General features: G+C 41.4%; 1 protein-coding gene across 1 annotated transcript; it reads left to right on the forward strand.

Annotated features, from left to right (window-relative positions):
* Nucleotides 1-17184: 17184 nt before the first annotated feature.
* LOC143544845 (uncharacterized) lies at nucleotides 17185-17604 on the forward strand. Its single transcript, XM_077036837.1, has one exon. It carries the CDS (start codon nucleotides 17185-17187, stop codon nucleotides 17602-17604), a length of 420 nt encoding a protein of 139 aa, XP_076892952.1.
* The last annotated feature ends 6682 nt before the right edge of the window (nucleotides 17605-24286 follow it).

Below are 24286 nucleotides of genomic sequence, written 5' to 3' on the forward strand. Positions count from 1 at the left end.
TTATAACCCGTTTAAGAGCTATCTGGTTTTGGTAAGACCCATACCCATGAATTAGGATTAAATCAATGAGAGACCTCCATTTAAAAATTAAGCAATCTGGTGGCTTCCATAAAAGGGGAGAACGACGACATCAAGACACGTAGGATTTTAGGGTTTTCAATTATATATATTATAGATAGATATAGATATAGATTATAGATTTGTCGAACGTTAAGAAGGAAAAGACAAAAAAAAAAAAGCATGTCGCTCACTCATCCATTTTTGAAACAACTTTAATGCTTCTTTAAGATCATTTGCTCATCGTGAGGTCACAATCACACCCATGATGTCTGAACAACTAAGCCCTTCTTTAAAACTATGCAGTCGATATCGCCGATATATCACCGATATATCGGTTATCGGTCCCTTGGCGATATATAAGTCAAAATAGCGGTTCAAAATATCGGTACTGATAATATCACCGATATTTGACTAATATTTGACCGATATCACCGATATTCCCGATATCAGTAGTTTAAGTCTTAATTATCAACTTTTAGTGTCCAATGTTATTGTTTTAAGTCTTAACAAATTCTTACGTGCTACAATTGTTAGTTTTTTGCAATTTGCAAAAGGTTAATTTGTTAATGATAGGAGACTATACTGAATTATTCATGTTAAATTGCTATATATATAAATTTTACATGATATTAGAATTACCGATATCCCACCGATATCTCACTGTAATAACCGATATCTCAGATATCGGTCCTTGACCAATATCCGATATTTTTTCGCATTAACTGCTTAGTTTAGAAGTGATCTTTAACATCACAAAACCAACACACTAGGGACCCTATACTAAAGGCAAAACGAAAACACAGATCGATCTAGCAGCTGGCACTACACACAACCTTACTGATCAACTAAGTCTTTGGTAGGTAGAAGCCACTCAGCCTCATAACAATTTCTAGTATGTAAGTCAGATCCCGATCCAACATCTACCAACAACAATATGATATCTTTTTGGCATGCCCTACATAATTATTGTCCGGAGCCAATTCACAGCCAAAGTGAATATAGCAATTGATGATAACCACTACCATAAAAACCCTTCTACAAATACCCATCAATCATCAGATTAAAATATCTGAGTCCTTCTCATTATTTGCTCTCAATACACCCATTCTTATTCTCTCGTCCGAACTTGGCTACGTTAACGTATTCTTTGTCTTTACGGGTTCCTAGGTCTTAGAAGTCATCTCTCCCTCCCATCAACACTTCATCCTTGGTACAAAACTCCCATCAGGAGACGTATCAACGCCAATCTACTTTTCAACACGACTAATACTGTAGCGAAGATCGATCGCTTCCTGTTCGCCCCTTTGGTTTAATCAAATGAAGTTTATAACGCTTGTAAATTTAAAATCTATTAATAGTAAAAGGCAATTTGGTAAATGAATTTTATCCTTTCAGTCTTCCTAAAGATCATCAATAACATTTGACTAAATATTCCCCTAGCATGGCTTGCCATTGACATGATCAATAAGAAGATGTAAACTACGTCAACCGGAGACAAAAGAAACTTATTTTTTTATTTTTATTTTTATTTTTATTTTTTCAAATAGGCTATAAAAGTCTAACCAATTTCTAAACGCTGGAGTAGATCCTAAAGAAATACCACTTCCTCATGAATTTATCTTGAATCGGGATCTGTTGGCTCAACTTTATCCCAGTTTTGCCGAGGGAGCAACCTCATTTTTCACCTCGAATTGGTCAAAATATGAAACGTTGTCCATCAGGGAGCCAGGCATGCTACAAAGTACAACACATGCTTCTTTAGCCAAAATTTAACAAATTACAACAATCTTATTTATTAATGTAAAATAAAGTAATAAATGTTGTCATTTATTAATGTAAATCTTATTTTATCCGGGAAATCCCTTAATAGGTGGACCGCTAGGGGCTCCGTTCGTCCGGACTCGTGGCCGGCTCGGGCTACATTTAGCCATTGGGGACCGCGTACGGAGTACCTGACGTTACTTAGTTGGTCGTTCAAAAAAAATGTAAAATAAAGTAATAAATGTTGTCATTTAAAAGGGAGTGGCAGCACAGTTTGTGGCCCGCTTACTCGCCTCGTTGTTATAATTGGTTCCTTTTGTGTCACACCCCGATTCAGGGCCTGGGCGTGTGACCCATAGTTGGTACCCGTTTTGTAAATATGTCAGAGTTCATGGTTGTAAAGCGGAAGACTTTAATTATTATATTATTATAATCGAAACCTGAGGTTTTAAAAACACCCGTTAAGTTATACAAAAATGTTTGGATATTAAAACCATGATTTACATTATTTTAATATTAAAACATCCATTGAGCCATCAGATCCTCTAACGGCTATCCTGTGTCTCCAAATACCTATTCTTCATTAACTGTAACACAGTTATAAAAATACGTCAGCAACACATGCTGGTGAACACGCTGACACAAAACATTTTAAGTTACTTAGTCATCCCCTCGGGTATCTTATGACCCGGCCCATCGTGGCTTAGGAAACAACCAAGTTAAATATACTATTATAAACCTCCAGTTATACTCGAAACCTCTCAGCGATACCGCAGCATCGAGGTCTTAGCAACTATTCAATATACACGAGATAATCCCCTCTCGGACATTACTTAGGTCCGGCCCAACGTGGCGGAGGCATTAGCAAGTGTGGTGCGGTGTGCCCACCGTCTATCCACATATGTAAGGATCCAGACAAACGTATACAATAGCCTGAGGGCCAGCATTACTTTTGTTTATAAAGTTTTAGGGATACAATCCCTTGCAAACATTTAAGACTTTGTTTTATAAAAAGTTGGACGTATTCACCTTTTTCTTGGTTGGTGTTCTCACCAATTTGTATAGCCTTGTTACCTCGGACCTATAGTACTAGAATAACGTTTTATAAGTACTAGATCAATGATCTAGCTTCAAACCTTTAGTCCGATTGCATAGCCTTTACCATGACAATTTGTCTTTTCATAAATATAAGGACCTCTAGTCCTTTCTTTTGTTATTCATTCATAACCCTTTGTTTCTTATTCGTGAAGACACGTATATCTCAAATTTCTTTGTTTATAAGAAAACATTTAATAAAATCTTTATATAAAATAAAGAAATATTACTTTATTCATCATCTCGACTTTATGAAATCTTATTTTCACTTTATAAAATCAAGGTATGGGCTATATCCCCGACTAGGGTCTAAGCCACTTATAAAATAATATTCAGGCAGAACCTCTACTTTGATGGCTTATTTATAGAAATGCTTGTGCTTTACTTGAACAACACTTCTACTTGAAGGTAAGTCGAGAGGGTATTTAAGTAGGGTTATGGCACGCATTTCAAGGTAAGGCTTGGGGGGATATCGCTATATCGGGGTCGTGGCACGCTTATCGAGGCAATGTAGGTGTTTTGAAGTGTGTTGGATGAATGGGGATCACCCCATGGCCGCCCTATTTATAGAAATTTTTCTGCATCTTCGCATATCGCGAAATGCACTAGCTTCGCTGAGTCGCTGTGTAGGCTTGCCACGTGTCGTTCCTGTCTCGCCACGTGTACTGCATCTTCGTGGATTCTTCGCGTATCGCGAAGATACAAAACTTTGAATCTGTTCATTTTTAGTCCCTGATCTTTTGATAACTTGCCATATCTTGATTTCGTCTCATCATTATCCAAAAATACAAAGGCGATGTGAGCGAAGTGCAAAGTGCGCCATCAAAGCGCCACATTGCGCCCATCGCCCGAGCCTGTGCGCATTGGGTGCTTCGCACCCTCCGCTATAACTAGGGAGATTGGTTGGCCACATAAGAATATTTCCATGGAATGTTCTCTCTTTATAAAGTGTTTTATTTTTCTTTCTTCTTCCGATGTAGGATGGAGTATCCTTACTCCCATAAGCTTATTTCATTCTTTACTTTATTTTACCCATTACTTATACCATGAATATTTTTAGTCCCTTGACTTTATTATTTGTCAAAATTTGTCCAAAATTTTCGTGATGTTACATTTTGTTCAACATAAATAAAAATTATTTTGTTTATAAAAATAAATAAAATATATAAGGATATTGATATGAGTTTATAAGGTCGGGGAGCGTTGTCCTTTACTTTCTTAGCTTCATGCACCTTTACCTCTTATATAAGTGTCACGTTACATTTCTAATTTTTTTTATTTTCTTTCTTAAAGCATCGATGTCATCTGTAGTTTCTCTAAACTATTTTTAAAAAAGAAAAAGATCCATTTCATTAATCGATATTAATGGACCAAGAAATCTGTCTCTAATTCAAAAGTGATGTAGAGGTATTGGTGCAAGAAGCACATGTGGTTACATAACAAGTTAACCGCTCTTTCCATAACATTTCTTGTTCCCAAATGGATGAGACAATGTTTCATCGCCAAAAAAAGTGTCACAATAGCATTCCCTTCCCATTCCCATGCCCTACACCTTGTACACCATACCGAAAAGAGTTTTTTTTAGTAAATAGACATTTTTTTAATTGTCAAATTAAACGTTAGTAAGTTTATGCATTCTCTCATTTTGTTTATTTGAACGTCCTCCTACAAGGCCGTTTGGAATTCAAAAAAAAAAAAAGATAAAAGAAAGAAAAGAAAATTAATCACCTACCACATAATTGTATTGTAATCAACAAACCATGATTAATGTGTGGACTTTTAAGACCCGTGTGAAAGTAAAAAATGTAACCATATATATTCACGTTTGTCACATTCACGATGTTAATGGGTCACCAAACGTAACTTCTTGATGCCACGCAAGTTACTGTCATATTGGCAGTGTGGCATTAAAAACAAAAAAAGAATGGTGATTAGAATAAATGAGGGTGCAGTTGGAAACGAGCCGAGCCGCTCGCAAGCTACTCGAGATCGGCTTGTGAAAAAGCTCAATCGAGCTAAGCTTAATCAAGCTCGAGCCCGAGCTCGAGCCTAAAAGAAAGCTCGTTTAATAAATGAGTCCAAGCCCAAGCTTCACTTGTCGATCTCGAGCCGGCTTGCGAGCCTAAACAAGCCTGTCATTTATATAATTTTTTAAAATATAAATTTAATAATTACTAATTAATATATATAATATTAAGAAAAAATAAATAAAAACAACTAAATAATAAATAGTATTTTATACATAAAATTAAAATTGGAAAAAATATATACAAAAATAATTTAAAAAATATAAAAAATAATTAATAAGTATTAAACGATCGAGCTCGAGCTTGAAAACTACTTACGAGCCAAGCTCGGGCTTTGAAAACATCGCTCAAAACGACTCGAGCTTCGTACAAGTTAAACGAGACGAGCTCGAGCGTAGTCGAGCTCGGGCTCGACTCATTTGCACCTCTAGTGGACTCCACCTTTTTGATGCTAACCAACTTAAAAAATAAGTGTTATTGAGGGAATGCCAATTAATTAAGATAATAAAGAAGAAAAAAAAGTAATTGGTTGTAGTAGGAGTGGGCCTCGCCTTTTTAAGCCCCTTGAACGTTATTGTGTGTGGGGGGGGGGGGTGCGAAATAGAAGGTGTTGTGGTGGAAGGATGTTTAAAGGCTTATGTGGAGGTGGAGTGGTGTGCCTCTGCATCGCCACATAACACTTAGGTGTTTGTTTTTTTAGAGGTAAAATGTCTGCAATCTGCGGACCACATCTGCAGACATCTGTAGCAGAAGAGGTGGACCAAACCTCTGCACTTTGCAAGAAAAAGACTGTTTGTTTTTTAACGTCTGCAGGCTGTTAAAACTTTTAATATAAGCTCTATACCAAAAACACAAATTATCCAGCAACATGTAAAAATATATAAATCCAAATTTTATACCTCTGAACAAGCAAATTATAAAACTTACATTAACAAATTTCCACGTTTTTTCCTCAAAAAGTTTCTTCAATTGTTTTCGAAAGTAGATAGTTCATACATAATGAATGAAACGAGCCAAAACTCGAGCTTAAAACAACTCACAAGCCGATGACATAAACCTAAACTTTCTACGAACCTTTTTCAACTAAAAACTTTCTATAGACTTTTTATAATCCTTAACTTTCTTCAACCTTTTTCAACTAAAAACTAATAATACTTGAACAATTATGCAAAATTATAATTGAACAAAAAAAAACTAATCAATTAACAACTCAATTGAACAAATCAATTAACAAGAATTCAATTAACAAAAAATTTAATAACTTAATTGATATCTGATGGAAATAATGAGTTTAGAAGAGGTTAGAAGACTATGGTCCAAGTCTGCACCAAGAAGAGGGCGGGCAGACGTTTTTTAATGAAACGTTTTCGAAAAAACAAACAGTCTGTAGAGGGCAATGTCTGCGCGTGGTTTGCGTGCTGCAGACAAAAGAGGCCAGGAAGATCTTTTGTAAAAAAATAAACACCACCTTAGTCTTAGTCTTTTAGATGAAAATGTAAGTTCGTTAATTCAAATAATTCGTGCCCCAGGGGGCATCGAAGCCCCAAGGCATAATGTCCCTCTATGGTGAGGGGGCTTCGAAGCCCAACCTATTTTCTTTCTTTTTTTTAATAAAACAAGAAAACCAATACAATAATATATAATACAATAATAAAAAAATATAATAATACTAAAATACAAAATAAAAATAAAAACCATACAAATAAAAATAAAAAACATACAATTAAAAAAACGATAATATAACTACTATTCGTCGTCCTCGTCCTCGTGTGCATATTTGGCCAATATCTTGGCTTTTCTTTTTTCCATCACCGCTCGCGACACAGGATCTAAATGCGATAGATCTTTTGTGAGGAGCTCGAATTCCTTTTGTTTCTTTCGCTCTTGGTGCATCGCTTTGTAATCCGCAAGCATCGCCTTTCTTTCTTCGTGCATTTTCATGAGGCCCTCATGTTTTTGTTTTTTAATGTCGGCAATCTCGTCTAGCCTCAGCTCCAAGTTTTCAAGATGCGAGCTCATGCCGGAACTCTTAGATGATGTGGTTCTTGACGAAGATCCTCCACCTCTAGTTGCCTCCTTGGCTTTATCTCTTCCTACCGGCCGTGGCAACTCATCCAGTTCTCAAAAATTAATTTCAGATCCAACTCGTTTAGATTAAGTTGACAACGACCATAGAGATTGGCTGAGAAGGCGATTGATTGGCCGAAGAAGACGTTGTCTTTGACCGTTTGGACGGTCGCGGTGGTGATGATGTCGGGACCGGATGCCAATTTGGCGAGCTTTTGCATTGTCTCCAAATATCCAACATGCTAAAATCTGTTTTATAAAGGGCTTTGTATTGTTTTAAGCAGGCCTCCAACACATCGGCATCGCTCATGCTGCTTTTTATGTTGTTCACAACGCGGATGTGAACGCCTGTGAAGTCGGTTATTTTTGTGCGTAATGACTTCCATTTGTTGTAGACGGAATCATTCCCGCGATACTCTCCTCGACCCATCAAAGCAAAGAGCTTGGTGCGTATTTATACCCAAAACTCCGGCGAATGTTTTCCGTCACCTTCAATTCATATAAAAGCTTCGTATTAGTAAACAAAGAATATAACATGGAAAACATATAAATATTTTTATAATATACCTTGAATCGAGTCTTCGGAAGAGTCGATCCACGCTAACGCTAACGCTAACGCCATTTCCTCGTCCGCTTCCCACATTTGTCGTTCGACCTTTTCGGTTGTTCGAACGTCACCCGGGTTCTTTTTTTTTATGACTTCTTTTCGGACGCCGGACTTGTGTTTCGGGTACTTGCGTTTCGGGTATTTGGGTTTGTGGTACTTGCGAGGACGTATACGGCATTGGCGCCCGAAAGAACATATCGAGGGTAAACGGTGGCATGGGTGGAGGAATCATCGGTCGTTGTTGGTTTGCACAGAACAGGTTGCTAAGGTCGACGTTATTTGCGAGCAAACTAGCCCACCACATACAACTCAGATCCCACGGGTTTTGGTTCGGGTTCGAGTTCGGGTTTGGGTTTGGTGTTGAGCTTGAGCTCGTGTTTGGGTTCGAGTTAGATTCATGATTTGGTGTGAAGATGGTTAAATTTGTTGTGAAGAAGAAAATTGTTTGAGTAAAATTGAGAAAAATGTTTGAATTTATTAGGGGTGCAAACGAGCCGAGCCGAGCCTGAGCTCGACTAGGCTCGAGCTCGGCTCGTTTAACTTACACAGAGCTCGAGCTCGAGCTCGGCTCGTTTCGAGCTCTATTTTCAAAGCTTGAGCTTGAGCTCGTGAGTAGATACTCAAGCTCGGGCTCGGCTTGTTTATTATATATCAATTATTTTTTTATGATTATAATTATTTTTATACGTTTTTTTCTATTATAATTTTATGTATAAAATATATATATTAGTTAGTTATTTTAATTTATTTTTTCATAACATTATATATATTAATTAATTATTATTTAATATATATTTTAAAAAATTATATAAATGACAGGCTAGTTTAGGCTCGCGAAAGATAAGTGAAGCTCGGGCTTGGGCTCGATTATTAAATGAGCTTACTTTTAGGCTCGAGCTCGGGCTCGATTAAGCTCGGCTCGATCGAGCTTTTTAACGAGCCGATCTCGAATAGTCGCGAGCAGCTCGGCTCGTTTGCACCCCTAGAATTTATACAGAAATGTTAATTTTATTTTTTTAACGGATCTATTTTTTACCGTTGGGGTGCCACCCCTCACCTCTTTGCCGCGCCCGCCTTCCCCTCCAACGCTACCCCCTCCGCGCCCCCCCCCCCCCCCCGGCGGTGTTTGAAGCCCCACCGCGCCCCTCTCCTCCCTCCACGGCGCCCATAGCGACCGGTCTGATAGATTGGTGTATTTTTTACTCATAATTGTGTATCACCTACTAGTTTACGTCATCAATGTGTCAATTAACCTCTATCAAACATTTCACCATTTTGGTTATTATTATATAGCAAGAACAGTTTTTCCGTAGTCGTATTATAGATATTTTTCTTATTGAGACTTTGATGTGTGTTTAATAACCCTATAATAATGACCCTCACAACTAAGCTTTAATATTAAAACGAAAATCCTAAGACCACACACAACCGGCAAGTGTACCGATCGATAGTAGTAAGACCTAGGAAGTTCGAGTATCGAATACGTGGACACGTAAGACGCTAACGATTACTAAACCTAGACAAGACCTACCTTAGAATAATATTATATTGATTTTTGATTTATTTTAACTTAACTGAACTAACTGGACTAACTAACAAAACTTACCAAAAATAGAAAACTTAACGACAAACTAACTGTGTTAACTTAGGATGGAGAAAAACGTCTACCTATGTCTGAATCAAATTGTAGGCCTAACAAGCTAATGGATTGAATGACTTCAAGACACCGGTCCCTAAAGATGACACGACTAAGGATCGCTCAGGCTCACTGGATCACCTCTCGGTCTCACTCAATAAGCCTAAACTACTCAAAATCGGCTTAAACGGCCAAACCGGGAAACAATTGCTAACGTGTTCTAATGAAGGATCACCTCTCGGTCTCACCAACACTCGACCCTAATGGCAATGAATACTACACAACCAATGATAGAGGAACAATTCAACTTAAACTAAAATAGATCAACTAGTCGCTCAAACACCTAAACTTGACAAGAAACGAACTCGCAGTCGCGCAATCCTTATTCTAGCATGCAAAGGCAATGAGACAACCCTAACTTCCTATCACCTCTCGGTCTCAAAAAAGATGTCTAACCGCTGTACTTAATCCAATACATCATGCAACAAAACCCTACGGTTGTACCTACCGCCAACAAACCCTAAACACAAAGTCTAGAATCAAACAATGCACCGATCAATCAACACAAAACTAATTAACCGACACACGGGGTGTATGCAATAATTCACCAAAATTTCCAGCCCTTAAACACAACCTATTTCATGTCTAAATCAAACTTTACAATAGCAATTAAGGTCTATTAATCAAACAATCCATAAAACCTATCAAACACTAACAATAATCATCATTCCTAGGTATAACTAGCAAGATTAGCCTCTCATATTATTTGGACAGCCATGAACCATTAATAAACACATCATTAAACTCATACCAAACATCTTAACAATCATCCAACAATCAATAATAATCATAAACAAGTCAATCTCTAACACAATTGCAAAACTATGTAATCAATTGAACAAGTAAAATAATATGATGAACAATGTAAAATATGGAAGGATATTGAGTGATTCCGGGCTGCTCCTTGGCTGTAAAATTGATGGTGAGTGATCCCGAGACTTGTCCTTGCCTTCTTCCTTCCCTAGCCGCCACAACTTCCAAACCCTAGCCGAAAAAGATTTTCCTTTGCTTCCTTCCCTGTTGTGATTTCCGAAAAAGGGTTGTGTGCCTAGGGTTTTTTTAATTTTTTTTATGTTATAATGTAATAGGGTCTTGGGCCTCCATGATGCATACGGGCCGGGCCTTGAGTTGTTTACTTGAAAACGTATGCGTAAAATGCTCGTAAACTGCTCCAAAAGCTCGGTTTCTTTCTTTCTTTCACCCAAAACCTACAATATGAATAAGATTATGTAAAACCTATCTAAAACGAGTTAAAACATATAAAATATAATATAATACGTAGATAAAACGTGCGGAAAATACGTGTGTTTTACAACACATCAGACTTTTTACTCTTTCACCCGTAGCAGGTACTCAGTTCTATTTAGTTGTTTTGTTACTCTATTTAACTATCGAACTTGATTTCCCTCCACATATGGTAATAGAGATGGAGTTAGACAGCTTAGAGAGCTCCTCAAAGGGTTACTTCTCACGTTGTTTTGGCTTCGGGCACCCCCAAGACTGTCTTCCGTAATCTATAAAGGTCCAATTAATCTCATCTGCTAGCACTTCTTTGTTGTTTGATCGTGACACGTTCATCGATTTTTTCCTGGGCTTGTGACTTAGTTCTTTTGGCCGTGACACTACATGCCCTCCTAGTCGGATAGAAGCTTACCCACCCACCAACCTACCTTTTTCATATCATTGGGACGCTCAAGTACAAAGGAATTATCCACTTCATTAAGGAAGGTTCAGAGACAGAGGACTAAAGCAAGGAAACAAGGCAACCGAAGGGAGGGTTTGGTATGGCAGTGCATATCCTTGTATTTGTAGCAACAACAATATTGTTGAAGGAAGACGTTCTATTAAGAGAGAACTGCGATTTTCGTGCCTGTGGTTTATTCAATTTAAAATTTTATAATTTGTTATTTATATTCCTTGAGTTTGCAACTTTTATATTTCTCGCTATAGAGGGAGGGTAGTTTTACTACCCATGGACCGCTTATCCAATCCGCGGATCGTCGAAAGACATCCGCGCAAGGAACACGTAGACTGGTAAAGCATCCACAATCCAAGACACGCTTTTTGGATCTCCACCATAACCCGCGGATTGCCACGCGAGCATCTGCGGAAGGAATCCACAAACAACTCAAGGGACTCATCACATGTATGATCCCCACGTGATATGGAAGAGCAGTTGTAACAAACTATTTCTAGAAGATCCTCCTAATACTGATTTAGGCTGTCGTAGCCTACTCAAAAATAATTAATTAAATACTTAAATACCTATAACTAGTACGGGTAAGTAAGGTCGTCTCCACATGGACTCAAGGAAAGTGCTAATTTAATATTACTAAGTTAATTATTAAACTAAGGCGGACAGACGATGTTAAGCGGTTTTTAGAAAAAGATTTAATTAAAACTAAATGATTACTTAAAAAGATTTGTAAACAATATTAATTAAAGGTATTCATTCTAGATTCAGGTAGTGTGATATTCAACTTAATTTCAGATTCACTTGTCTTGATTGCGCAGTAATTACTAGACCTAGTAGTTTGATTGTGATGACAAACGATACCCTAACCGAATTGTTGACACAAATGAACTCGATCTACATAATTACCAATTTATGCTTTAGGAAAACTAACTCAATGATAAGGTTTGATGATTTTAGTTCAATGACACAAGGGCTTAAACCCTAAATGTTGATGAACAACCAAACAAACGTTACACAAATCAATAATCGCAAACACAAACTGTTTAAACAACCAAACAATCAATTAAACAAGATAAAAGCAATAAACTAAATCAAGTTCATAAACATTAGGCACATGAATCTGATCTTAATGAGAATTACACAAAACCCTAGCCTAGAACGAATACTATAGTTTAGCCGAACATCGACATAATCGTTAAAGTACTTATCTTGATGAACATAAGATCTTAGGACAAACCGGAAGCTTTGGAATGATGGAAAATCGCCCTAGAACACCTCTTCTGCCTATGGAAGTCATGCTATGCCGAATAGGGTTGAAAAATCATTTATATAGTGAAAAACCTAACTTTAGCCGACTTTGAGCATCTTCGCGTATCGCGAAGTTGCATGTCCTACATCTTTGCGATACACGAAGATGCAACTGACTTCATATTCGAATTCCTCTCATTGAGAAACATGAAATTCATGTATTATGGATTCCGTAACTCATTTTCTAGGCCAAGATATGCCCGTTTTACTAAAGCACACTTTCCTGGTAACCCATGTTGTTCAGTTTTCGCTTCGGCTTCATGTTTCTCGTCCAATCCTCTCCCGAATCCTTCTTAACCCTCAATACATGTTTCCCCATGCTTCCATCATCTCGAGGCTTGCTTAATCTTCATCTGGATGGCTCTGAATTAGCTCATTTAAGCTCCTTAACTTCCAATGTCCTGAAAACACATAACAACGCTTGAAGTACCAATGTTCATTCATTTATTTAACAAAAATTAACTAATTAATATATAATAATAACTAACTTTTACCCAACCATCAAATACCACCTGATAGTGACATCGGCCAACTGAAAGATGACACCTGGACACGTAATGGCCATCCCACGACGTGCATGGATAATGCCTGTCCCATAAACGGGTCCAGGCTGTCACAACCAATAGAGGCTCGACACGTGTCCGTTCAGGAAGAGAGGGAATAATAGTGACAACTCCACCAATCACTTTCCCCCACATTCGGCTATAAATACGAAGATCATCTCTTCAAGGTATTCATTCACACTCTCAAGCCTTACGCAATATATAGGTACTCGTATTATTTCCGATCAAGATACAGTACTGATTCTCATACCGAAGGGTGGTTACGGGAAGACCCCCCACTCTGTCCTTCCCGTGACGAGACTCAACGGTGTTCTGTTTTGCAGGCAATCGTTTGGATCTGTTCACATAGCACTTCAGAATACTCACATCTAGGGATATAGCTAATCGGTCCAGTACGATTTAGTGTTTCTTCATTAGCGCCATCCGGTTTTAGCTAGATTCACGGTTTTTAACGATTTTTTCAATTCACTATGATCTGAAGATGAGTTAGAACCAACAGCCATCTGCTGCTCCGGCAAGGTCCCGTCGTACTGAAATTCTAGACGATCCAGTCCATGAAGGACAGGTGTCGGACGATCATTGCTGGAGCACCAGAACTCCGGGTTTTGAAAATAGAACTGGAGAAGTTCCAAGGTTTGAAGACTTTGCACCTCGTAGGAACACCAGGACCCCGGTCTGGGAAGACCGGGCCGGAGAGTTCCCGAGGCACAAAGTCACTGAGATCCAACGGTCTACTCAAACTCCGGCTCTGGAAGACGGAGCCGGAGAATTTCCCAGATTCGACGGGGACGAAATGAGAACTTATCAGGCCAGATCTGGTAAAAACATTCTCACCCCTGAAGAGTGGTATCAACAAGAGAAACAACGGCTAAAAGAGGAATACGAGCGAAGAGTAAGGCGAGATCAGGTACAAGCCGAAACACTGACATACGACTCACCGCCTCCGTTTCCGCCGCCAGCGCCCCGATACGCTCAAGACGTAGAGTTGGAAGATAACTCTTGGTCAGCCGGTCGATCACTCTAGAAAAGCCGTGAAAGAAGTTACCACACTCAGCGTACTCTATCTCACAGAACCCCACGAGATACTCGGCAGAAAGAAATGTTCAAGAAGAGGATTACACGAGTGACGGCAGCTGGGACTATGGTAGGGAAACCTCCAGTCGCCCCAAGTCGTTAGTAAAACATGTTGAATACTTCAGCGACGCGGAAGAAGACTTCACCAAACCATACCGCCCCGCTGCATTCGCGAAAAAGTTGAAGTTTATTCCGCGAATAGCAACCGCTCCTTTCCCAACAAACATTAAAATCCCGAGTAATTTGGGGAATATAATGGGATGACAGATCCGAGCGACCATTTGCTGAACTTCACAACAGTCGGCGGAGTAAGCGAATGGACGCTGCCCTATTGGTGCCACATGTTCGCATTGACACTAACAGGGGCAGCCAGAGAATGGTTTGAGAAGCTGCCGGACGATCAAATCAAAAGCTGGGACGACTTGGTAGAAAAATTTTCATAGCATTTCAGTCAGTAGCGTAAGCACACTCGGGACGCGTCAGAAATCCTGAGTGTTGTCCGCCGAGACAATGAATCACTAGAAATTTTTATCACCAGATTCAACATCGATAGCTTAAATCAGTGAAGACATGTTGAGAGGAGCGTTCCGAGTAAACGCAAAAAGCCTAGAGACGGTCAGATGTTTGACAGGTTGGGATGGCATGCTCAGACTTGGGACGGAATCATGTCCGCGGCCAAGGTCTTTGCAGCAACAGAGAAGTTGCTAGGGCGGGAAGCACCTAAGCAATCCACAAGGAACAAATCTCGGAACGACCAGCCAAGAAAAGAGGAGAGAGGTTCAATCTGGTCAAGGATTCAGCCCCCGAAAAGTTCATCTAAGCAATTTGATGCCAGATCACTGATCAGGCAAAAACAGAAAGATAGAACGGGCAAGGCTGACGGGCAGCATTGGACCCCCCTAAAGAAAACTCCGTCCGAAATCCTCACAACGGAGAGCATCGAATTCAGGAAACCTCAACCGCTGATCAAGCGAGTGAACCTGAATCCGAACCAGCACTGCATGTTCCACGATGATATCAGACATTACACAAACGAGTGCATAAGCCTGAAGAATGAGATCGAGTCCTCCATAAAGTCCGGAAAATTCGACCATCTGCTCAAAAACGTGCAACAGGGTCCACAGAAGAACACAACTCCCGCAGACAAAGGTCCCCCGCGAAAGTAGATCAAAGATTTGAACGTGCACATGATCCAAGGGGGGCCCATTCGGAAGTTTAAGCGGATGGAGGCGGACGAAGATGAGTGGAAAATCGAGTCTGTAATTTTTCCAAGAATGAAGGGAGGCCTATGTATGAAATAGCCTCTTATCGTCACAGCCCTGTTCGGTCATTATCGGTCACAGTGTGTCTTTTTCGACATGGGAAGCACATCCGTCATAATGTAGAACAATGTTTCAAACAGCTAGACGATGAAGATAAAGCAAAGCTGAAGCCTTTCCACGCCACAGTCTCCGGGTTTGGATACGAGGTTATGCACCCCAAGGGGGTCATAACATTCCCAGTCACGCTAAGTGACGGAATCCATACGAGGACAGAGGATGTCGAGTTCCTTGTCCTACCCGCGAGATCCAAACATGACATAATCCTAGGGCGGGAGGCAATTGGTGACTTCAACGCCAACCTTTCCACAGCACAAGGTGCCGTAGGCGTTCCCACGCGAACAGGGATAGCAATTTTCCCGGTCAACAAACATTGCTATCCAACAGAAGGATCGAAACCTACAAAGATACTTAAGAAGGCACCGCGGACAGAGCCCGAGAAATATGTTGTCAATCCGGAATACCCGGAAAAAACTGTCACAATCGGAGCAACTATCTCAGAAACAGTACGCGTCTTTCTGAAACAGTTGCTAATCAAGAACGTGAATATCTTTGCCTAGAAGCCTTCAGATATGACAGGCGTCCCGCGGGAATTTCAGAACATCGGTGGCGGGTCAATCTGGCATATACACCGATCGTTCAGAAGAGGAGAAAGATGGGGCCTGAACAGACAAAAGCCATGAATGAGCAAGTACAGGATTTGTTGCACGCGGGTATCATCCGCGAAATTCAATATCAGACCTGGGTTGCAAATCCAGTGATGGTTCCTAAAAGCAATGGTTCGTGGCGGATGTGTATCGATTTCAAAGATTTAAATAAATCGTGCCCCAAAGATTGTTACCCTCTCCCAGAAATCGACCTCAAGGTAGACGTGGTGGCACCCTTCAAATTCAAGTGTTTCCTAGACGCTTACAAAGGGTACCACCAGATAAGGATGGCAGCCCACGACGAAGATAAAACTGCTTTCAGAATGGACCAAGGCACATTCTGTTACAAAATGATGTCGTTTGGTCTAAAGAACGCAGGTGCCACGTACCAGCGTCTAATGGACAATACCTTTCGAGATCAGATCGGGAAGAATTTGGAAGTGTATATGGATTACCTGGTCATCAAGAGTGTGGAAGAGGACCAGATGCTTCGGGATATCGAAGACGTTTTCTCCACCCTAAGGAAAATAAACATGAAACTTAACCCTTCGAAATGCTCCTTGGGCATGGAAGAGGGCAAATTTCTTGGAGTAATCGTAACCGGGGAAGGATTCAAAGCAAACCCCGAAAAGGTGCAAGCTATTGCTCGGATATCTTCCCCATCCTCGTTGAAAGAAGTCCAGACATTGAATGGAAGGTTGGTTGCTTTGAATAAGTTCCTTGCAAACCATGCAGCCAAGTCATACCCCTTCGTGTTCACACTGCGGAATTGCTTGAAGAAGGCACATTTCAAATGGACACCAGAAGCAGAACAAGCCCTCCTTGAAGTCAAAAAGTGCCTAATGGAGCTGCCTACACTGACTGCATCTCGAGAGGGTGAGCCCCTCACATTTTACCTATTCGCTTCAGATATTGCAATCGGGGCAGTCCTCTTGACGGATCGAAAGACCGTCCAAACACCAATATACTACATCAGCAGAACACTAACAAATGCCGAAACTCGGTACTCGATGCTCGAAAAACTGGTTCTGGCACTAGTATACGTGGCGCGGAGTTAAAAAGGTACTTCCAAGGTCACCCGATACATGTGTTAACTGATTATAAGTTAAAAAAACATGATGTCCAAGCCCGAGTTGTCCGGAAGACTTGCCAAGTGGGCAATTGAACTAGGCGAGCACTCAATCGAGTATAAGCCCAGACCTGCAATCAAAGGCTAGGTTTTGGCAGACTTTGTCACGGAAGTACCAATACGAAAAGTTTAAGAATGTTTGAACAACAACCCCCGACCCCTTCCGATGAAAGTCAACAATGGACCCTGTTTACGGACGGAGCATCAAGCGGAGAGGGATCGGGTGCGGGGTTGAAGCTGATCAACCCAGATAGCCAAGAATTTACTTATGCCATCAAGCTAAACTTCAAACGTACAAATAATGAAGCCAAATACGAGGCATTCTTGGCCGAGCTGTGGATCGTGAGAAAGCTAGGTGTGAAGTTCCTAGAAGCCTGGGTCGATTCTATGCTCATTTCAGGGCAGGTATCAGGGACCTATGAAGCAAAAAACGATGTTATGGCTTTATACCTGTCCCAGGCCAAGGACCTCATGCAACAGTTCACTTCATGCAAAGTAGTCCACATTAAAAGAAGTGAGACCCGCGGACGCTTTGAGCAAGTTGGCATCCACTAGCTTTGAGCACATGGGCAGAGATGTGAAGATCGAGGTCTTAGATAGCCCATCCATACCTCAACGTCAAGTTATTGTCATTCAGACCGACACAGTCTCGTGGATGACACCCCTAGTGGAATACTTATCCTCCGGCACCCTACCGGATGACAAAGTAGAAGCGAGAAAGATCCGCCACAAAGCGTTATGCTATCAACTTCACGGCGACATCCTCTTCCGTAAGTCCTCCCTTGGTCCGCTACTCAGGTGTGTAGATGCCGTCGATGCCAATTATGTAATCCGGGAAATCCACGAAGGCATCTACGGGTTGCACACAGGACCAAGGATGGTGGGAGCAAAAATAATGAACGCGGGATATTATTGGCCAGGTATGCACACGGATTCCCTCAAAGAAATCCAGAAATGTGATGCTTGCCAACGACATGCACCACGGAGGATGCGACCTCAGAATGCCCTAGTCCCAGTCACCGCAGCATGGCTCTTCCAAAAGTGGGCTATAGACATCATGGGACCATTCCCTGAGGCCCCCGGGCGTGTGAAGTTCTTGATAGTTGCCATAGACTACTTCACAAAATGGGTGGAAGCCAAACCATTGGCCCATATAATGGCAATGAACATGAAGAAATTCCTATGGGAATATATCATCTGCCGTTTCGACCTCCCCTAGGTGATTGTTAGCGATAACGGTACCCAGTTCGCAGACAGCAACCTCCAGGAATGGTTATCTGAGTTGCAAATAAAACAAGTGTTCACATCAGTTACCCACCCACAAGCTAATGGGCAAGTCGAACGAGCTAATTGTAGCATCAAGGAGGGCATCAAGGCTAGATTGGGCACCAAACGAACAGGATGGGTCGACGAATTACCTCATGTGTTATGGGTACACCGCACCAGTAAAAAGACAAGCAACTCAGAAACGCCATTCAGCTTGACTTATGGCACGGAAGCAATGATTTCGGCAGAGGTTGGACTCCCATCCGCAAGAACCCTCATGATGGAAGACAATGAAAAAGAACTTAGAATGAACCTGGACCTCCTGGAAGAAAGACGCGAGTTGGCGGCTATACGCGAAAGCAAATACAAGAGCCAACTCCAAAAATATTACGATGCGCAGGTGAAAATCTACGAATTCCACAAATGAGACTATGTCTTCCGGAACAATGAGGCATCAAACGCCAAATTGCCAGGAAATTTAGCACCAACCTGGGAAGGCCCGTACGTAATCGATGAAATACGGGGAAAGGGTGCATACAAGCTGAAAAAATTGGATGGCACTTTTGTTCCCAGGACTTGGAACGTCGCACAACCACAAAGGTGTTATATTTAGGAGTTTGAATTTTCCTTTCAGGCCTGCGCGCCCCCTTACTAGCCTGTGTGCCTGGTATTTCGGTCTGCGTACCAGATTTTGTTATTTGAAATGATACTAATACGAATATAGTTGCGCAATTATCCAATTTAAAATTTTTAGAATATTAGTTCCTGTACAGATAGGCATGCGTACCAATACTTATCCTAATCCTATATTTTGGATACATGACGGATTTAGCTCACACACATTTATATTGTCATTATACAAGGCAAAATGTTAAATCCATGTCATATATAGATTCAAAAAATGGATTACAGGAACACAAAAGAAAATATATATATATATATATACAACATTATTCTTCACGAAGATAGTTACGGAGTTGTTGAACACCATCTGCTGTCTCAGCAAAACCTTGGATAGCATCCTGGATAGGAAAATGCAGTTGGTCAAAAGCGTCCATTTGTGCGTCGTACTTCCCATCCACGTCCACTCCATAAAGATCAAACTCCTCCAAGGGACGCCCTTCCCGAGCAAAGGTTATACCCTCCTGGAAGCGTGCCTTACGCCCAGAATCACGTGACGCGCAAAGAAGATCGGCAAGGCAGTCTCCTAGTTCATCCCATTTGTGAATACGGGAGATAACCTACGAAAATGATTCAAGAATCAGCAAAACAAATTTACAAGTTATGATAAAGGCAGGGAAACCCATACCTTGGGAAAACCTTCCCGCATCAACTAGGCATAGTCAGAAGAAGCTCCCTCATCACTTCACTTCAGAGCGCCCTGCTCACCAATGTACTTGGTGTTTTCCTTGATCAGATCTTCAGTCAATTGATCCTTTTCAGCAGCGGCAGCACGAAGTGTGCTGATAGTTTCTTCCTGAGTTGCAAGGCGAGCTTCAACATCACACTTGGCTTCCTCTACCTTAGCAAGCTCAGCCTCGCGGGCGCGGGTTAGAGCACACGCGGTCTCAATTGTAGCGTTTTGTCACCGACACGCCTCCTCCCACTCCTTAGCAGCGGCAGCTTGCCGCTCCCTCTCTTGGTGGAGAGCCCGTTCAGAATCTCTCAACATCCACCTTTCGGAGTTAGCCGCGAGACGATATTTTTCCTTTTCCGCCCGGAGCTCTTCCAACAGGTTCTTCTGAGAACCCCGGTTCCGTCCCATGTACTTCCCGTCCCTGTATATCTCTTGGGTCATGGAGACCAGATTGGCCAGATGGTATATATACCAATTGCCAACAGATACCCTAGACCGGTTTTGCTGATATTCGCACTCCGCAGGGGGCATGCCCTCATGAAGGAAATCAAAACACACCTCCCCATCAGAAAATCGCGATGAGGGAGTCAGATTCCAGTCAGGGACATGCCAGGTAATCCCGCCCTGCAAAATGTGCCCCCCTTCACCCCCTCTCGGATCCATGAGGAGGCGGAGGAGGAACCACCACCCGCTCGGAAGGCTCCTCAGTTTCATGATCAGGAGGCACAGGTAGTGATTCCGCAGTAGACAACTTCCGGACAACGGGAGAAGCAGCGCCCTCCTTGGATTTCCCTTTGTCAGCAACAGACGACTTGCTAGGGTCATCCTTTGCATGCGGGCTGTCCAAGAGGATAACATTGTCTGTATAGAAGAAAATTACCTAGTCAGTTGCTAAATATAATATTCATACAATTATCCAAGAGAACCTGGAGCACCCTGCATGCGGATCGCAACACGGTCATGAAGGTGACCTTCTTGGCCTCCCGGAGAGGAGAAGGGCCCATTTCCTGCTTCCCACCAGCCACCACCAACGGAATGGTGCTAGCGGACGGTTCCTTCCTTTTGCGACCAAACGCTATATCACAAATACATTCGATAACCAACAGGAAGATGAAAAAAGTATCCTTGGTCTTATCAAAGGCAAATTACCTGTCGCGAACAAGCCCTAAGAAACCACAGTTTCCTGTCGGGTTTGTTGAGTAAATAAAAAACTATCCTTGGTCTTGTCAAGGATAGGAAGCTCCTTCCTATCGCGGGTAGCAAGGTGCATAACCCCAGGCACTCCCACAAGAAGAACAGAGAGCAGAGGACCTTTGGCTGCACAATAAACCAAGGTTAGAAACCTGGATAAGCCAAGAAAATATAACGAATTTACTTACATCCATCTGGCTTCCGGAATTATGGCACCTCGTCCGGATATGGCCACAGGCGACTCATCCCAGCCCTCACAAGGGCAGACTCAGAGATGGGGCGCATGGGAGTAGGGGTACGAGTCAGTTGTTGGTACCACCCTTGCCTTTCCGGACGATCAACGAACGGCAGGGCAAGCAATGGCTGATCCGCCGAATGCCAGTACATGGATAACGGCACCACGTCCTCCCGAATCCAAAAGAACTTCCTGGCCCAATGGGGGTCCAGGAGAGGTGTGTCAACAGCAATAGCCTTCCAATCAGTCGGAAGGCAAACATATTGGCCACCCCGACCGTGCAAACGGTAGAACACGCTGAACTTGTCAATGGTGGGCACTATGCCATGCGCCCAGCAGCAAAATTCAAAATGACGTACGCACATCATAGCCGATGCATGAAGCTGGGAAATATGAATCATATTTCCAGTTATTAGCTTACCCAGAAACCAGGTAACCGGAAATCGGAGATTCCCGGAGCTAAAAAATTCGGCGAAAACGGCCATCTTCCCCACCGGAGATCGGCTCGCCGTTGAATCAGGAGTCGGAAATTCTGGATCCCAATTTGGAGCTATACCATAAGAATCAATGGTGACAGAGTCAATGGTTTGATAATCAGGTTTCGTCGACGCCATATAATCGGCCAAATATTGATTACAACGAGCTATGGTTGCTTAGAAATCAAATAAAAGAAATTTCTTAAAGAAGAGACAACTACTTCAGGAACTCCGGCAAATATTAATTCCGCTCTTCAACACAAAATAAGGAAGACGAAGAAGGATCGACGGATATATATAGTGGTAGCATTTAATGCGTGAAATACTACAACACAACTGCCTACCAATCAGATTGTGACACGCCGGGCGGGAAAACCAAATGTCAAAAATTTAAAATCCCGAGATACGGCGCGAGCCAGCTGTCAGACCTTTTTCTGCACAGTGCAGACCTGTCACATCTGTCAAACCTCAAATATAATCGGCGAATTACTAGTTCTACAGTAACTTGACAAACTAAATGTTTTGGCTAACAAAGTTACAAAAAAAGAACAAGGAAAAGACAAGTCATAACTGTAGGCGAAAGGGTCGTCGACAGAGAAGTCATCCGCGATATGAACAAACTTCCCGACAAACAGAAAGAATTACGCTAAGAACAAAGAAGTTCAACACAGGTGAAAAAGACAATTTCATTTCATCTATACACAAGTTTACAGAAAAATAAAGAAAATACATTGAAAAATCTACGCTATCATTCTATTCGTCGCGGGGGGCCTCCTTGTCGTCAGCTTCCACGAGCAACTTATTCACATGAAGGCGCAGCTCACCAAAAGCAGTGGGCTCGCGACGGTTCTCCTCTATATACTTCAGGATGTCAAAGGAAAGATTATCAAAAGAATCCATCCGCGCGTGATGTGTTGTAAAACACACGTATTTTTCGCACCTTTTATCTACGTAATATATTATATTTTATGTGTTTTAACTCGTTTTATTTAGGTTTTACATAAGTTTGTTCATATTGTAGGTTATGGGTTACAAGGAAGAAGAAACCGAGCTTTTCGAGCATTCTACGAGCCTTTTACGCATACAAGTTCAAGACAAAGCTCAAAGCCCGAACCATATGCATCATGGAGGCCCATTACTTACAATATTATAACATAAAAAAAATTAAAAAAAACCCTAACAGCCTAGTTCTGGCCGATCGCAGCAAGAGCAGAAAGGAGGAAGAGAGAAAAAGTTTTTTCGGCTTAGGTTTTGATCGTGTAGTGGCTAGGGAAGGAAGAAGACACAAGAAACAAGCCTCGGGATCATTCACCACTGTTTTTTCCAGCCGAGAGCAGCCCCGGAACATCTCATATCCTTACATCTTTTCTATTGTTCATACACTTTTAGTTTCTTGCTTAATTGTTGAATTGTTTTGCAACTACTTGAGAGATTGAATTGTTTATGATTAGAATTAATTGTTGGACGATTGTTAAGATGATTGGTATGAGTTTTATGATGATTTTGTTAAGTGTTTGCTGCTGTCCAAAAATTATGAGAGGCTAAACTTGTTAGTTCTACCTAGGAAAGATGAAAATTGTTAGTGTTTGATAGGTTTTATGGATTGTTTGATTAATAGACCTTAATTGCTATTGTAAAGTTTGATTTAGACATGAAATAGGTTGTGTTTAGTGGCTAGAAATTTTGGTGAATTATTGCATAAACTCCATGTGTTGATTGATTAGTTTTGTATTGATTGATCGGTGCATTGTTTGATTCTAGACTTTGTGTTTAGGGTTTGTTTGCGGTAGGTAACACCGTAGGGTTTTGTTACATGATTAGTTGGATTAAGTACAGCAGTTAGACACCTTCTTTGAGACTGAGAGGTGATAGGAAGTTAGGGTCATCTCATTGCCTTTACATGCTAGAATAAGGATTGCGCGAGAGCGAGTTCGTTTCTTGTCAGGTTTAGGTGTTTTGAGTGACTAGTTTATCTATTTTAGTTTAAGTTGAATTGTTCCTCTATTCTTGGTTGTGTAGTATTCATTGCCATTAGGGTTGAGTGTTGGTGAGACCGAGAGGTGATCTAGCATTAGAACACGTTAGCAATTGTTGCCCGGTATGGTCGTTTTAGGCGATTTTGAGTAGTTAGGGTTTATTGAGTGAGACCGAGAGGTAATCCAGTGAGCCCGAGCGATCCTTAGTCGTGTCATCCTTTGGGACCGGTGTCTAGATATCATTCAATCCATTAGCTTGTTAGGCCTAAAATTTGATTCAGACCTAGGTAGACGTTTTTCTCCATCCGAAGTCAACTCAGTTAGTTTGTCGTTAAGTTTTCTATTTTTGGTAAGTTTTGTCAGCCAGTTAGGTTGGTTCAGTTAAGTTAAAAGAAATCAAAAATCAATATAATATTATTCTAAGGTAGGTCTTGTTTAGGGTTAGTGATCGTTAGCGTTTTACGTGTCCACGTGTTCGATACTCGGACTTCCTAGGTCTATACTACTTGCGATCGGTACACTTGCCGATTGTGTGTGGTTTTAGGATTTTCGTTTTAATATTAAAGCTTAGTTGTGAGGATCATTATTTTAGGGTTATTAGACACACAGCAGCGCGTCATATTCCTTTTGACAATCCTGGCCTTGAAGCTCAAACTCCGTAGGTGGGCGTCCCTCGCGAGCCATGGTGTAGCCTTCTTGGAAACCTGCTTGGTGACCCACCCGCGACGAGCTGACC

Source organism: Bidens hawaiensis, unplaced genomic scaffold (assembly GCF_021521415.1).
Source record: "Bidens hawaiensis isolate Kalapana, Puna unplaced genomic scaffold, B.hawaiensis_p1.1 tig00000904_1, whole genome shotgun sequence".
Lineage (NCBI taxonomy): Eukaryota > Viridiplantae > Streptophyta > Magnoliopsida > Asterales > Asteraceae > Bidens > Bidens hawaiensis.

Excerpts from the sequence above, each read along its gene's own strand:
- LOC143544845 (XM_077036837.1), top strand. The coding sequence starts at position 17,185 with ATGTTTGAACAACAACCCCCGACCCCTTCCGATGAAAGTCAACAATGG.